This window comes from Fundulus heteroclitus, chromosome 7 (genome assembly GCF_011125445.2).
Source record: "Fundulus heteroclitus isolate FHET01 chromosome 7, MU-UCD_Fhet_4.1, whole genome shotgun sequence".
Taxonomy (NCBI): domain Eukaryota; kingdom Metazoa; phylum Chordata; class Actinopteri; order Cyprinodontiformes; family Fundulidae; genus Fundulus; species Fundulus heteroclitus.
Window position 1 is genome coordinate 2,831,891 of NC_046367.1, and position 16,667 is coordinate 2,848,557.

A 16,667-nucleotide genomic window follows, 5' to 3' on the forward strand; every position below is an offset into this window, starting at 1 on the left:
AAAAAAAAGCAAACATACATACATCATAAGGAGACATATTTCAGGTGGGAGGGTTTTCGGTGTGGGTGGGGGTATCGGATCCAAATCAAGTACCCCAAGTGAGCAGTGCGTATGTGTGCATCCAGTCTAGGTTCCTGTCCCAGGGGGTAAAACAATCGGGCACAGCCAATGCGGTGAGTCACAGGGGGGTGTATTTATCACCATGTCCGTGTATATGTGTGTGAAAGTATGGACCCATGACTGTCCAACCAGCCTTAGTCTTAGATGGTATATTATCAGCAGTTCAAGAAGGGCACTGTTCGAGTTCACAGGTGTCATGAGCGGGTCTGGGCGGAGGTAGAGCATCTTGTTTGCAAAACATCCTGGAGAATTTGAGATAGCCAGCTCCAAGGCTAGCCATTTGGGCACCGGATTAGATAACAAGGAGATTGTTTTTGTGTCAGGCTGATCGTAGAATTTGTCTCAGCCCTCAATTCTCTGCTGGTCTGTCTTCATGGCTAGTCCCAAACAGCTGAATTTGTTGGACTTTCTGCGGTAAATCGAGCTAGAAACTTCTCAGAGTTCTGCAGAAAAAGGCTCTGAGAGAGTTACACAACACTTTAAAGAGGGACTTTGGGACTTTAAAGAGAAATATTTAATACCTGATTGGTTGTCTAATACTAATGAGGTTCCAACAGTTCATTAAAATCAGAAAAAAATGTGATTCAAGTAACTAAGTCAGCATTTTTTAAAGTGTAGCATTGCTTTCTCGCCAAGTTTGCATTTGAAATGTATCTCTGTCATGTTGTTAATCTTCTAGTTGCTCATCAAATCCTGAAGCTCACCAGTTGCCGTGTGTCCTGTGAAAGCACCACCTTGGATGTGAAACCCAAAGGAATCGCCTTGGAAACAGCTGTGAAATTTGAGGTACGCTCTTAAATACTATGAAGGTTTACATTTAAAAGAAAAGCATAGAATCAGTTTGAATTGCCAAGTTGCTTCATACAACTGCTTTCAATGAAGACATTTTAAGAACAATGTATAAAACATGTAAATAAAATTTTCTTGTAAATATGAATATCTCAGGGTTCGTACATGTGCTTGAAATCCTTGAGAAAAGCTTGAAATTTTTATGGTTTGGAAAGTGCTTGATTTTCCTATAAAATCCTTGAAAGTGCTTGATAGTCTAACTGCCCAGTTTTGTATTAAAGTGCACTTTTAACATTTTGGTTAAAAACCTTATTCTATTATTGTGGTCAGTAGTGGGCACGGTTGTGCTAAACTGGCAACATATTGCGGAGCTAACTTTTCATTCATTGCATTGTCGTTCACAATAAGTTTTGAAACTGTTTGAGGGCCAGTTAGCTTTCACTTAATTGGGTTTCAATAACTATATACAATGACACACACAAGCTATTCATCTGCCATTTACTTCACTGTCCTGACACTCGGTACTCATCCACACTGACTTCTCCACAAAAGTAGCAGTCACGGCTCCACAAAAAAACATTAATAGCTGGGCCGTTTTCTTCTTAACCTTCTTGTTATGATGCAGCTGGCTACCATTGTTGGCTCCCATTGCTCAAAGGTTTTTTTTTTTAATGTAAACTGAGTTTTCAAGGTTTGTTACCGGGACAACATTGGCATCACATGAGGTGGAAGGAGACTGGAGTCGGAGCTGGGGTTTTGGGTTGCTGCATGGTTCAACAGGACTATTATTTTTCAACACTTCCAAACAAAGCATTGGCCAGCACTTACTGCCTACATTATGGCAATCCTCATGGGACATTTAACCTGCATGGAAAAACCTGTTTCTATACAGCAATGATTAATCAATTTTTAATTATGCTTTTCAGTTCAAACATTGTGTACATTAAATATAAAAATATTCATATTGATGTTACAATAAGTAACAAAAAGTCATGATTTATTACACGCTTGTTAAAGAGTCTGACAGAAGGGAACAGGGACCTCCAGAAATGCTCAGCACAGCTTCCAGCAGTGTTGCCATATCCGCCCATTATCAGCAGCTTTGGGCTTGTTCATTTACACTGTTTTCAAGGTAAAGGTAATAGAGCCGGTGACTTGTTTCTCCTTCAACAACTGGCAACACTGGCTTCCAACCCACAAACTCATACCACAGCTGCCTGGGCACAGAGATACAATACTCCTTTCATTTCCTCTACTTTTAAACTTTAACTTTTAGGTAAAGTTTAAAAGTAATTTATTCTGATCTAAAAGAGCTATCCCCTGAAGCATGCAGTGATGTGCACGTTTGTCATGTGCTGTGTGTACGTGCAGCATCTTGTTTGAAGACGTGTGACACAGAACCATTATCGGTTAGCTGTTAGGGAGTGTCATAGTGTCAAATCAGACGCTATGACAGGCAAAACTTAAAGACAGCTGTGGGTAAAACATCAAGGCCAGCAGGAGGAGGAACTTAGCTGGTGAATGATTTCCTCTAAGCTTTTGTAGTTTGTTTGGCTGAATCAGGGGCACCTGCAGAAATTTTTCATAGGGGTGGCCAGAAGAGGCCACTTAAAACTCTTGGGGTGGCACACTGAAACTAAAAGCCATAATTTCAAGATTTTATTCTACGGTTGTAGTAAAGCTTCCTGTAGAAAACTATCAGAAAGACTTAAGTAAACACCTATTCCTTTATTGTGTGACTTTTAATGTTACTAATGATCTAATCTGCGTAGACACAGACCAATAACAGTACAGTTAACATTTTGAGTTTGCTTTGTATTGTGTAATCATGTAGGAATAGGGTGTAAATTTATTTATTTATTGAATACAAAAAAATACTGGGGAAAACCAGATACTGGCAGATAAAAATAGAAGCAAGAACAGAAACGACATCTTTATTTATGTAACAGGAATACCAGGGAAAACAGGGAACAACAGTCATATTTTGATTACAAGGTTATACTGTATGTGTAAAAACAGTTATACCTTTACTTTGTCTGAAACAAAAATAATAATTACTTTTACAAAAATAACTTCCCAGCAAAGATCCATAGTCTCCAACTCTGGTTACCAGGCTCAATTCAAGCCATTTACATGTGTTTTACCAGTCTTTAGAAAAGCATCTTCTTCTGTCCTTTTGACAGGTTCGAGGGAAGGTTTCTAGCTGTGGCTGCTTGGACCGCTCTACTCTTGACTGGGATATATCTATAATGAAACAGGAGTGAAAGTCCGTTATTCTGACATTAAAATGATGATGACAATAATAATAATACTAGCCTCTCCATGGTAATGATCAATTATCTGCCTCTAGGCATTTCGATTCAGACAAACAAAACTAAACTATATATATATATATATATATATATATATATATATATATATATATATATATATATATATATATATATATATATATATATATATATAAAAATATTTATTTATTTTGTTTTTAAGTTATATATTTAAGTGAGTCCATCACACTAAAAAACTAACACGCTAAACAAAACATACATTTCTTCCGAGGATATTACTTTCTAGACAATTAATTAATTTCATTATTATGGCCACATGGTCATAACTTCACCTGTCGGTGCAGGAACACCTGCTTTTGCTAAGTTCTGCCATGCTTCTGTGATCAATGGCAGTGTTTCCCGCAGGAATTTGTGGGAGTTGGTGGGGGACGACAAGTTTTGCGCGGCCCGACTGGCGCGGGGGGATGGGGTCGGGGAGACGACGACAAGTTTTGCGCGGACCGGGGGGGCGTATCCATGTGTTCTTACCCCGCCATTTACTATATGCACGCGCGAAAGCAGCAACAACAAACCGTGTGTTAACGTCAAATAAAGATGCAAGCATATCGAGTTTTTTATTTATTTTTTTGTTTTGTTTTTGAAATGATGCCGAGGCGGTAGCGTGAGTTTGGCAAGGCGGCCGCCTCGCCAAGATAGCGCTGCGGGAAACCCTGAGTGGTGTTGAGTGTTCCTGCTCTGCTTGCTGCTGCCTGATGCTTTTCCTCATCACTGTCCTCTACTAATGCTGACTCCCTCATCATGCTGCTTTATCTGTTCCTCTCCTCCATCCACCTCCTCTTTCTCCTCCTCCTTCTCCCTCGTTCTCTGTTGCTCCCCTGTCATCTCTTTATCTCCTTCTGCTGTTATTTTCTTCTTAAAATAAGAAGACATGCCTGTGGACTTTCCCTTCATTGTGTGGGAATTGACAAACCATACACAAGCACCAGCTAACAACGGTAGCTACGTAACTCTTTGAAAACTTGTCAAAAAGACACCAAAAGCCGCTGTAACAGTAACTGATCCAGTTCATATATCCCCCTCTTCTTTTACAAATTAATGATTTGACTTATTTACTTACCGTTAGTCTTGTTCACTTTCCTCCTTTTATCACCGTTGAAGGCAGGCGCGCGCTGAGCCGTAGTTGTCTGAGAATGCAACAGCGGTTGAGGGGGACGGGCGGGGGAGGGGGGAGCAGCGGGTGAGCTACAGCGCGCAAGAAGGTCAAGAAGAGCGGCTGTGTTGCTGGCTGTGCATAATGGGATGAAATGCTAAACTGACGCTACTACCATTTACATTGGCGTGTTGGGTGGCCGGTGGGGTGGCCAGGACATCGCCAGGGGTGGCCACCCCCTGGTGGCTCCACTGCGCTGAATTGTGACATTTTGTCAAGATAAGTTCTAGTTGGAGACGGCTATGTGTTAAGGTTCTGGACCCGATAAATCGACTGACACCAAAGTAAAGTTCAGAGATTTTAATAAACATTGGTGTAGCCGGTGTGCAAACCTTCTGGAACTGGAACCGGCACCACTGCAAGGGAGATAGACAGGTTAGTAGCTGTTGATTTTCAGAGGAGGAGATAATGTAACGAAAGGAAGCTACTAACCTTGTTTGGATCCAAGAAGTCACACAGAATCCACAAGGGGTTTTATGACGTGGTCCAGAAGTGTTTCTGCTGACAGGAATTAATCTCCTGAATTGGCCAGAAGCAGGAGCAGGGATCCAGAGACAGTCCAAAGTCATACACATATAGACAGACACAAGCAAAGGTTCTAATGGGGAAATCCAACAGGCAGAGTCCTGAGTCCAGTCCAGGGTCCAGAAATCCAAAGGCAGTCCAACAGGCAAAGGTACAAGAGGGCTTGGCAGAGATAAGAAACAGTCACAGGTCCAGATACTGAGAACCTGGAGAGTCCGAAAAGGCTGAGACAAACAGCCAGAAATCCAAAAATACAAACAGGGGCACTCACAGAAAGGCAGGCTAGGAACGCTGGATGGTCTACTCACACAAGGGTTTTTTGAGAATTTGGCACCAGAACTTGTTCTTCTTCTTCTTTTTAAAATTTATGGTGGTTTGCAAACAACTATGTGGTGCAATACCGCCACAAACCAGTAAGGAGTGTGGATCAGGACAGAGATGCTGAAAAAAAAAATTATTTTCACTAAACCTGTTACCAGTAAATAACAAAACATAATCTTATAGTTTGAATCGTAAGTACTTTTCCTTAAAATTTTTATAAGACTATACTGCTCTTTTTCCTGTTCCAGACTCCTCCTTATGAATTGTGTTCTTTGTCTCTATTTCTGCATGTATACATTACATGTTCTATTGTTTCAGGTTCTTCACAGATGTCACATCTTCCTGTTTAATGTTTTTCCATTAATTGTAACGTTGAATTAAGTCCTATATGTCCTATATGTAATTATTATTCTTTCCTGTAATCTATTCCTTCCAATTTTTCCTAGAGCTTCCCCAACCTTCCTTTGTATTCTGTAAAGCCATCTTCCTTTTATATCTTCTGATTGTCCCGATTCACACTCCATTCAGACAAATTTCAGACATTCATAATGATACTAGCTTCCTTACCATGCCACACGATTTCCAGAGATGATTCTGCTTTGCAGTGTGATGAACCTCAGCGTCTGTCGTTGTTTCCTGCGTCTGTAAATCCTTATTAGACGTTCGTTGGTCTTATCCACGTCCCAAAAGCCGACTCTGTCCAACCATAACATCCTGAATGTTACGGGCGATGCCATTTTGATTTGCTTTGTCCCGCCTTCAATCCCAGAGAGCGGTAGTACCGCAGATTGTCACTAGGAGGCGAGGAGCAACCAAGGAACCGGGATAGCGTGGTATGTAAACGGTTGTCTCGGCTTGGTTAACTGATCCAAGCTCGGACTGGTCTTGGCTCGGCTCGGTTTAACAAGGGTAGTGTAAATGGGGCTTATGGAATGCCTTTAAACTGTAACTGAGTAACATTTCTGACAGAAAATCTTTCAGAGGCAGCTGTATGTTGCACTGTGTCTTCTACGTTACTAAAAGGCTGCCGTTGGCATAAAAACAAAGAACAGCACAAAGAAATTGTTCAGAACTGAGAGCGTTCCCTCGTGTTAGAAAAGCGATGTGCGGCTGAGAATATTGAAATAAATCATCTGACGACCCCAAAATGAGCCCCAGCCAGGACCTCCTTCTTTTTACATAACATTTGGCAACATCTTGACATCAAAGTGGGCAAGCAGACCCAAGTGCCACAGCTAATGCAATCCAGGAGGTGCATAGATACTTAGCAGAGGGTACAAGGATCCTATGATATACTGGAAAAACCAAAAATATTTAGTGCCCAAATATGGGCAGTAATGACGGGCTGACGTCACATCCTGTGTTGTTTCTTAGCAGAGGCATTGCACTCATACAGCTGCGATAAACAACAATTATTTCGGATTTCCAGAGGACTTCACCATTGAAATGTTCTAAAGCTATTGTTGAAGCAACAATGCCCATGTGCATGGCAGTTTAATGTTGCAATACATCGGGTAAAAGTGGAAAAACATCACAAAAATAAGGAGACCGCTGCTGCAGCAGACAGATTCAACTCACATCGTTTCTTTTTGGTCTCCTTGCCTCAAACTGGTATGGCTGGATTTTGTCAATCAGGTTGCTGTCAAGAAAGTCTTCTATATATTCCAAATCGCTCTCAGATGATGATAAATCGATGAAACTCCATCACTATCGCTAATTAATCCATCACTCTCTGCCGCACCGGTCGTGGCCATCTTGGATAGTGGCGCGCAGTGACGAGCCTGTTCTTCTTCTACTACTACTACTACTTCTTCTTCTTCTTCTCTTTTTTTAATAGTGGTTGGCAAACAACTTTTAGGTGCATTACCGCCACCTTCCAGATTGGAGTATGGATCAACCTTAATCTTATATTCTCCCCACAGAAAAAAAGTATGATGATCGTTAGAAAATGTTGATAATGAAAAAACATTGAGTTCTCACAAGTTGAGTAAAGTTGTAAGTTATGCAATTTCAGGAAAACTTTTTCGAGTAACGGGAAAGGTATGAAAATTAGTTTTTGAAAAGTAATGAAAAAAGAGTGTAACGTAAAAAAAATAGTGGAAATTGACACGCATACAATAGTTATTGTGTAGTGTGTATTGTCTGATCTAAACCTTTTAGAGCCACGTGCGTTTTATTGTTAAAACTAAGAATCGTCTCCTTTATGAAAACATAGCTTAAAACTATTGCCAAGCAACTTGCATATGATGAACGATGAGAGTGAGAAAGAGATCTTTACATCATATAAAGATGATCTACCATCAGGATCAACATTCAGGCAGGAAGTGAAGTTGTGGCACACAAAGTGGTTATCATCAGTGGAAAAACCCAGCTCTCTCCCTGAAATTCTAAGGATAACAAATATGAAGTGCTACCCAAACATTTCTATGATTCGTCACCTTCTGTCAGTTATACCTTTTACGAGTGCTTCTGTGGAAACTGCTAACTCGGGCCTTAAAGCAGTGAAAACTTTGCTGAGGTCAACAATGGGACAGGAAAGGTTTGTGGCTTTGCTACTTATGTATGTCCACAAGGACATTCATTTAGACATCAACAAAATCATACACATATTTGCCCAGAAGCATCCTAGAGGGTTGACATTCATAAACCCATTATCATTGTCATCATGAAGTTGAAGGTGTTGTAGAAGAGAACAATATTCTTTGTCAAGTCTTACAGTTCTATTATAGGCTTATGGCTTAACTTCACCGTACATGTTCATTGGTTTAACTTACTTTAAAAAAAAATTCTTAACACGGTTTATCTTGTTAAAATATGTTAAAAAATCCTTTATCATATGAACTATACCAAACTGTTCTTAAGTCCTTGGGTCTAAGTATTTTTTTTCTTAATATAGTTTATATGGTTAAAATATATTGTTAAAATACATGTATATTTTTAAAACTCTTTTGTCACTTGAACCATACCAAACTGTTCTTTAGTTCTTGGGTCTTTTTATTTCATTTTCTGTATAAATGTCATTTCTGGAAATAAAGAAAATCTTTGTTTAATTGTTGATAAGGATAATTTTTTCTTCAAACTACTTTTTAACCTTGTGCATGCTGTAAAAAGCACGAGATTTTGACTTAAAAACCCATTTTCAATTACAATAAGGTAATCATGCTAATTCCACTTATGTTCAACCATTAAAATTATTATCAATTAAAAAACCCTTAGATCAGGGGTGTCAAACTCATTTTGGTTGAGGGGCCGCATACAGCTTAATCTGATCTCAAGAGGGCCACACGAGTTAACTCATTGCAAGATTAAATAGAACTAATAAATGTGGACTTGTTGATTTTTATATTAAGTTAATTTCACTTTTACACAATATATTATGAATAACCTCAGCGTTTTTAAGAAAAGTATGTGCAATTTCAACAATACTTTTACTCAGTTAAACATTTACTTGTACATTATGCATAAGAACCGATCACAGTGATTATACAATGTTGAAAAACATTTATTCACATTTTTTGGAACTTAAAAACACTGTCCTGCATGACAAAATACATCAAGCAGATAAAAATTAAGAAATTATTTGAATTTTTCCACACCTGAAACTTAATCTGCTAATTAAAACACAGCGCCCCTCGTGGACAATATAGGAACTGCATATTTTCAATTAAATGAAGTACATGTTTTTTTAAATAATTGTTTTATCATTCTCTTCCTTTTATCTTGTCCACTTGTGAAAGTCAAATCTGATGAGTTCTTTGTGGCATCTTATTGCCACATTGCCAGACAGGACACTGGGAAAAAAAAAAAAAAAAAAAAATTATAACAGGGCCGGACTAAATTGTTCGGCGGGCCGGATCCTGCCCGCGGGCCGTGTGTTTGACACCCCTGCCTTAGATGAATAATTAGGGTAGTGTGAAAGAGTATAGATGGCATTCTTTGGTCATTTAGCCTCACATTGTCTCGACCCCATGACCCTTGACCCTTAACCCCATGACCCTTAGGTGCGCACCCCCCTTTGAAAAATCCTGGATCCGCCCCTGGCTACTCGCAACAAAGCTACCACGAGGCTCCTGCTGAACCAGAGGCTGATAGCATACTGCTAACCAAGATGCAGGAGATGCTGAACGACTCACGGACTAATCTCATCGACAGGTTTGAGAACATTGTTTCGAATGTCATTAAGAGGGAGATCTCAGCCGCCGTCACACTGCTACAAGCTAAAATTGCCTTGTTTGGGACTGCTATTCACGATCTGGAGCGAGCTGCTAACGATCAGGACGGGAGGCTAGCTACCCTGGAGGCCTTGGTTAGCTCATTAAATGTGTTGGTGGATACGCTGTCCAAGAAATGTGAAGATTTGGAAGGTCGCTCCAGACTAAATAATATTCGTCTCGTGGGGATACTGGAGGGATCCGAAGGTCAACAGCCAACGAAATTTGTATCAACGTTACTTCAGACTCTTCTAGGCTTTGAGGCTAAGCCTACCCTCAACGCACATTGCGGGCCAAGCCAGCAGAGGGGGACCCACCGTGGCCGCTTGTTGTCCGTCTCAACCTTTTCCAAGAGCTGAATGAGATTCTACGGAGGGCCCGTGAATCATCTCCCTTACTCTATGAAGGAAAACATGTGTTCATTTTCCCCGATTATTCTGCCTCAGTGGCTAAGAAACGCGTATCGTTCATGAAAGTGAAGAAGGAGCTCCATTCTTGCCCTGGAATCAAGTTTGGGCTTCTTTTCCCTGCAGTATCACGGATCATGCTTCCCAATGGGCAAGTTCACAAGTTTGAAGACCCAGCCCTTGTTATAGACTTTGTTGTGAAAAGTATTAAAACGGTGGTCCCTCCGAGCACAGTTTAATTCGGGGGATGCCACTGCCAAGGGATGGGTTCACACTTTTGTTTGAGAACTGTAACATTCTGTATAATACAACTGTTATTTAATATATTACTGTTCTCAACAGTGCCTTTTAAGTACTTTGGATACACTGTGGTTATAATTCCTATTTAATTTAAAGAAGGAAAATAATTGTTTTTTTATTATTATTATTATTATTTGGTTGTTCTAGCTCTTATTGACACAAACCAGTGGACCTTTGTGTGTCCGATTATACATTAGTTCTTCACGCTTTACAATCTTGTTTCTACAAACCAGTTGTTCGATCTCTGAGATTATAAAAAAAAACATAGTTCATGCATTCATTATCTACTGTCATATTTACTTCACATTCCCAGGAGAGTACGTCAATAGTTTTACACTACTCTCTTTTCTTAGTCTCTTGTAGGCTGGATGCCGTTTCTTTTTCGTCTTATGGGGTTTCGCACGTCCCGTTTGGGGGGATGCTTCAGCGAATGGGTCGGTTTATGGAGGGTTTTGGATTGCCGGGGGAGATGCATTACTTTGCTGCTCTTGTTTTTTTTTTTTTTTTTTTTTTTTTGTTATTTTGTTTTTCCTTTCTCAGGTGACTAGGGTGACTGTCGTTTACTCTCTTGTTTTATTATGACTTGTGACTGATCCTCACTTGACATCGGCTGCAACGGTGGGACGAGAGATCCGTTTCACCAGCTTCAACTGCAGGGGGCTCAACAACCCTGTAAAACGCAGTAAGGTACCACATCATATGCAGCGATTGGGGGTGCAAATAGCTTTCCTTCAAGAGACACATCTTAAAAACGTGGACCATGTGAAGCTGAAGCGCAGCTGGGTTAATCAAATTTATCACTCCTCTTTTAACACTAAATCTAGAGGAGTGGCTATTCCTATCAATGAATCTGTCCCTTTTGTACATTCTCAAACCATTTCTGACTCTTGTGGTAGATACGTTATTATCACTGACACCATTTACAATATCCCGGTGGCATTGGCTAATATATATGCTCCCAACTATGACAACGAAAACTTTTTTAAACATGTTTTCCAGTCACTCCCCAATATGTCCACCTATCGTTTAATATTGGGAGGTGATTTTAACTGGGGGCTTGATTCCCAGCTGGATCGCTCATCAACAAATATAACCATGCCTTCACACTCATCCAAAATGATTAACTCCTTTATGTCCGAATTTAATGTTTGCGATGCCTGCCGTTTTCTTCACCCTTCCCAAAAGATTTTCTCGTTTTTCTCCCCAGTCCACCACACTTTTACGCGTATTGATTTTTTCTTCATTGATAATAGATTGCTGTCCTCTCTCAGTGGGTGCAAATATGATGGTATTGTCTTATCAGACCACGCCCCGGCCTCTATAAATATTACATTTGACTCTCATCCAGTTGAGCGGCCACCATGGAGGCTGAGCACCCGTCTGCTCTCAAATGAAAAATTTGTATCTTTTGTGACACGACAAATAGTTTTGTTGTTTTTTTAGAAACTAATAGAGGACCAGGGGTTTTGGCCTCACTTCTCTGGGAGACACTTAAAGCCTTCATCAGAGGGGAGATCATCTCCTATGTAAAGTATGAAAATAAGTTACGAAAAGAGAAAATTACTACTTTAACACGCCATATTTCCCAAATTGACAACTTATATGCAATAGCACCCTCACCCTCTCTGTACAAGAATCGTCTTGTTTTACAAGTTGAGTTAGATGTGCTCATGACACAACATACTACTGAGCTGCTACTTCTGTCGGGTGCCCAGTTTTACTAACATGGAGATAAAGCTGGTAAACCTTTGGCCATTAGGTCATTACACTCCTCAGAATATACTCCTTCTATAGCCGATTTTGAAAACTTTTTTAACGATTTGGAGGTTCCCACCGTTAATCAGGATGTAGCTGACAATCTTGAGAAACCTATTGCCATCTCTGAACTTACTGAAGCAGTTAAGACCCTGCCGGGGGGTAAGTGCCCAGGCCCTGACGGATACTCTTGTGAGTTTTACAGAATATTTTGGGATAAACTTTCTCCATTACTTTTAGAGGTATACGATGAATCTTTGACCTCCGGGTGTCTACCTCGGACCCTTAACCAGGCAGTTATCACTTTAGTTGCAAAAAAAGATAAAGACCCTCTATTTTGTTCTTCTTATTGCCCGATAAGTTTACTTAATGTTGACTTTAAATTGCTAGCAAAAACATTAGCATTAAGACTAGAAAATGTGCTACCCATGGTGGTCAGGATGGATTAGACTGGCTTTGTACAAAATAGGAGTTCCTCTTCTAACATAATACGACTCTTTAATGTAATTTATAGTCCACCCTCTGTCAGTACTGAAGAAGTTGTAGTATCTTTGGATGCCGAAAAGGCTTTTGACAGAGTCGAGTGGCCATATTTATTCTACTCTATTAAGAAATTTGGTTTTGGAGAAAAGTTTCTGTCTTGGATTAAATTACTTTATTCTGACCCTTATGCATCGATTAGGACAAATAATAATCAATCTGGTTATTTTCGCCTCAATCGCTCCACACGCCAAGGATGCCCACTGAGTCCCTTACTATTTGCTTTGGCAATTGAACCCCTCGCAATTGCGCTTAGATGTAATGCAAGTATCATAGGTATTAAGAGGAATGATATTGAAACAAAGGTCTCTTTATTTGCGGACGATCTTCTCTTGTACATTTCTAATTTGAATACTTTTATTGCTGCTGTACTTGCCACACTTGTCAAATTTGGGAAGCTGTCAGGCTATAAATTAGACCTCAGCAAAAGTGAATTATTCCCAGTTAATGCTTTAGCTGACAGTTACCCACTGCATACATTACAATTTAAGGTAATAGATCAGAGTTTTACCTATTTAGGAATCCAGATTACATCTAAATATGAGGATATTTTTAAAGCTAACTTTTCCCCTTTATTATTGCGTATTAAGGAGGATTTTGATCGTTGGTCAATGCTTGGCCTCTCTTTGCTTGCTCGGGTTAATTCGATCAAAATGAACATCCTTCCACGTTTTTCCTACCTATTTCAGTGCATCCCTATTTTTCTTTCACGCTCCTTTTTCAACAAACTCAATAGTATAATTACCAAATTTCTCTGGAATGGGAAGGCCCCTCGTATACGCACTCAACTCTTACAAAGACCTAAAAAGCTTGAGGGGGTTGCCTTGCCAAACTTTAGATATTACTATTGGGCTTCAAATATTAGACTTTTTAGAAACTGGCTCTAGTCAGATACCCCTTCCTCTCCAGCTTGGCTTATTATAGAGGCCAACTCTGTAAAACCTGTGTCCTTGGCAGCCTTGCTACATTCACTGTTACAGTCCTCAACTAAACTGTATGCTTCTAATAAAATAGTGGACACATCCTTAAAGCTGTGGATGCAATTTAGGCGGCATTTTGGTTTGCAATATCTTTCTGTCTATGCCCCTATAGCTCTGAATCATACCTTCCTGCCATCCCTCACGGATGATATTTTCATCTCATTGCGGAGAAAAGGAATTTCAACCTTTTACGATTTGTATATTGATAATACTTTTGCCTCATTCCAACAAATCTTGGAAAAGTTTGATATCCCGCAATGTTAATTTTTTAGATATTTGCAAGTGCGCAGTTTTGTCCGCTCTACTTATTCAAATTTTCCCAACATTCCCAGGGATTCACCTTTTTAGATGATTTTCTAAAACCTACTGTCAAACTGAAGTGGGCCATTTCTTTTATTTACAATCAAATTACGCTTTTACACCCACAAACCCTGAATTCCCTTAGATCACTTTGGGAGGAAGATCTTGGACAGGACATCTCAGAGGATCTTTGGACACTAATCTTGTCATTGGTGCACGAGTCCTCTATTTGTGCCAGACATAATCTAATTAAGTGCAAACTTGTGTATTGCACTTATTATTCTAAATCACGTCTGGCCAAGTTCTACCCCAGCGTTTTTCCCACCTGTGATAGATGCCAATATTCTCCAGCCAATTTGGTCCACGCTATTTGGCTCTGTCCTCAGCTCTCCAACTATTGGTCTAAAGTTTTTGTTGTTCTGTCGAACATTTTTGGCATAAAATCGAAGCCTGATCCCTTCACTGCTTTGTTTTGGGTCGCACCTCCACAGCCCATCTTGTCTTCTTTTCAGAAGTCCGCCTTGGCTTTCCTGACCTTTTTGGCTCGGAGAGTGATTATAATGAAATGGAAGTCTCAACCTCCATCATATATCCACTGGCTTCGAGATACACTGTATTTTATTAAACTTAAGAAAATCCATCTTACTTTAAGAGGCTCCTCTGCAGGATTTCTGGGTTTGTGGAGCCCCCTGTTAAAAGTCCTTAGAAAGATTAATTTCCCTAATATTCCAGACTGATAAAGTCGCACGTATGTAGCTAATGTTTATTATTCATATCTATTTTTTCTTTTATCCTCTCCTTTGAATTAAGTTTGTGTGATATATCAACGGTAATGTCCCCTGGCACATTACTGTTTTATTTATTTATTATGTTTTTATTTATTTTTTGTATTTTGTGTAGGTGTATATACGTGGGTTTATTTGGGTCTGTTTTAGCCCAGTTGTGTTTGTATGCTAAAGGTACATTGTTAGCTGTATAAATGTTGCTTTGTCTTTACATTGTACCGCAAGTTAAAGCATAAAAAAACGTTTGAAAAAAAAATGCCAGTACACAAGCATCCTCATTCACAACATGTTTACTTACAGGTTATTACGTTATGATACAGGTTCACATTATTTACTGACTGTATCTAAAAAAAAAAAAAAAAAAAATCTAAGATATTTTAAGTTCAGGGCTGCACAGTGGCGCAGTGGGTAGCGCTGTTGCCTTGCAGCAAGAAGTCCTGGGTTCAAGTCCAACCCTGGGTCTTTCTGCATGGAGTTCGCATGTTCTCCTTGTGCATGTATGGGGTTCTCTCTGGGTACTTCGGCTTCCTCCCACAGAACCGTGTATTTTAAGATATCCTGGTCTAACCGTTGTACATACAGAACCTTGTTCTGGTGCTACAGAACAACCCAAATTGTTCTCCTGGGATCCCTTAAAATATCTTTTTTCTATAACAGTTCACCATTCAGGGTCTTACTGTTCTTAGTCTTAACTTTTAAAGATGTTATGTATCTTGGACTGGTATGTTTGACACCCCTGCCTTAGATGAATAATTAGGGTAGATTCTACGGAGGGCCCGTGAATTTTTTATTTATTTTTTATTTTATTTTATTTCATTTTCCTACAGTCTCACCATCTAAGTTTCTCGACTATTATTTCTATTTTATCGTTTCTATCTTATTTTACTTTTTATGTAGACTTACACATAAATCCCATTCAATCTTTTCTTGGTTCAACATAAATTCCATTATCATCCTAGTTGTACTGTTCAGCCTTTGATATTTTGAGAAGAGAGTATCTTTATTGACCGCACCACTTAATTTAGCTTAAATAGCTAACATTTCGCCAACGGAGAATAACGATCTCCTTACCTTTTTTCGGGTCGACCTGTGGTGCTGCCGAGAAAATCCTTTTTTCGTGTCCAAATTCAAAAAGAGGATTTCCACTTACTGTCAAATCCGGGTCACGGAACAATTTTGTTAATTAGTAGTACTGGCCTATCCTGCTTCACTCTGAAGGCCCATTTTTACCCCGGTTTAAGATTTCACAATAAATGAGAAAAGCATTTGATCAGAGGTAAAACATTGTAATATGCATATTTAATTAATTAGGAATTCCAAATGGAGACAAAAGTTTACATTACCAGTATATATACGTCCATTTCCTTGGTATTGCAGCTTTTGTCTGATCTAAGTTTTGCCAAGACATCCTTTTAATACAGTGTCTGCCCTCCTCCGCTGAGTTAGGGAGGGAGGGGTGATGTGTTCGAACAAAGAAACTCTTCTAGCCTACTCTCCCACCTGCCATAAAACTCATGTAATGTTTACCTCACCCTGCACCAGGGAGAGACAGTCAAAACTCTGCATTCCTCAGGAACCCCAACTAAGATATTTTTTTTCCTCAACACGCCACACACAGGTGAAACCAAGCCAGTAATCAGTGCAGTAACAGGTGTGCAATCTGAGATTTAGCTGGAAATATCCAGAATGCTGAGAATGACTACAGCAGCCAACAACAGGAAAAGAATCACAGCGGTAGCTGTGAACATGACACTTTGATTATGAACTTGATATGGATGTACAGACTGATCCTCTAATTTTTAGGATTTTCTTAGTAAAGAAGTTGGCAAATTAATTGCAGGCCCTGGTGGAATGTAGTTCAGAAGCCACAGACACAGTAGGATTTGTTAACCTGTAAACCGTGACAAATATGGCACATGTATTACTATGTTTTTGTTGATAATCTCAGAGAAGAAAGACTCCCTTGCATTTTTCAGTTTTAGGTTATATTTGTAAAGGCTTCTCTTTATAGATGTCGTAGTGAACCTGTAGTCTACTCTTTCTCCACTTGCGTTCAGCTCGTCGACACTCAGACATTTTAGTGATATAATTGCACAAAGCCTACAGACAACCTTGTTCCATCACTTATGTATG

At 39.6% G+C, this 16,667-nt stretch overlaps 1 protein-coding gene across 1 annotated transcript in view; it reads left to right on the plus strand.

Annotated features, from left to right (window-relative positions):
• The window catches only part of nmi (N-myc (and STAT) interactor), a 64,743-nt gene that overhangs the window by 25,767 nt on the left and 22,309 nt on the right, over positions 1-16,667 (plus strand). Inside the window, exon 6 of the mRNA XM_036138753.1 lies at positions 800-906. Within this exon, the coding sequence (XP_035994646.1) occupies positions 800-906 (107 nt within the window). The remainder of the gene's footprint in view (positions 1-799; positions 907-16,667) is intronic.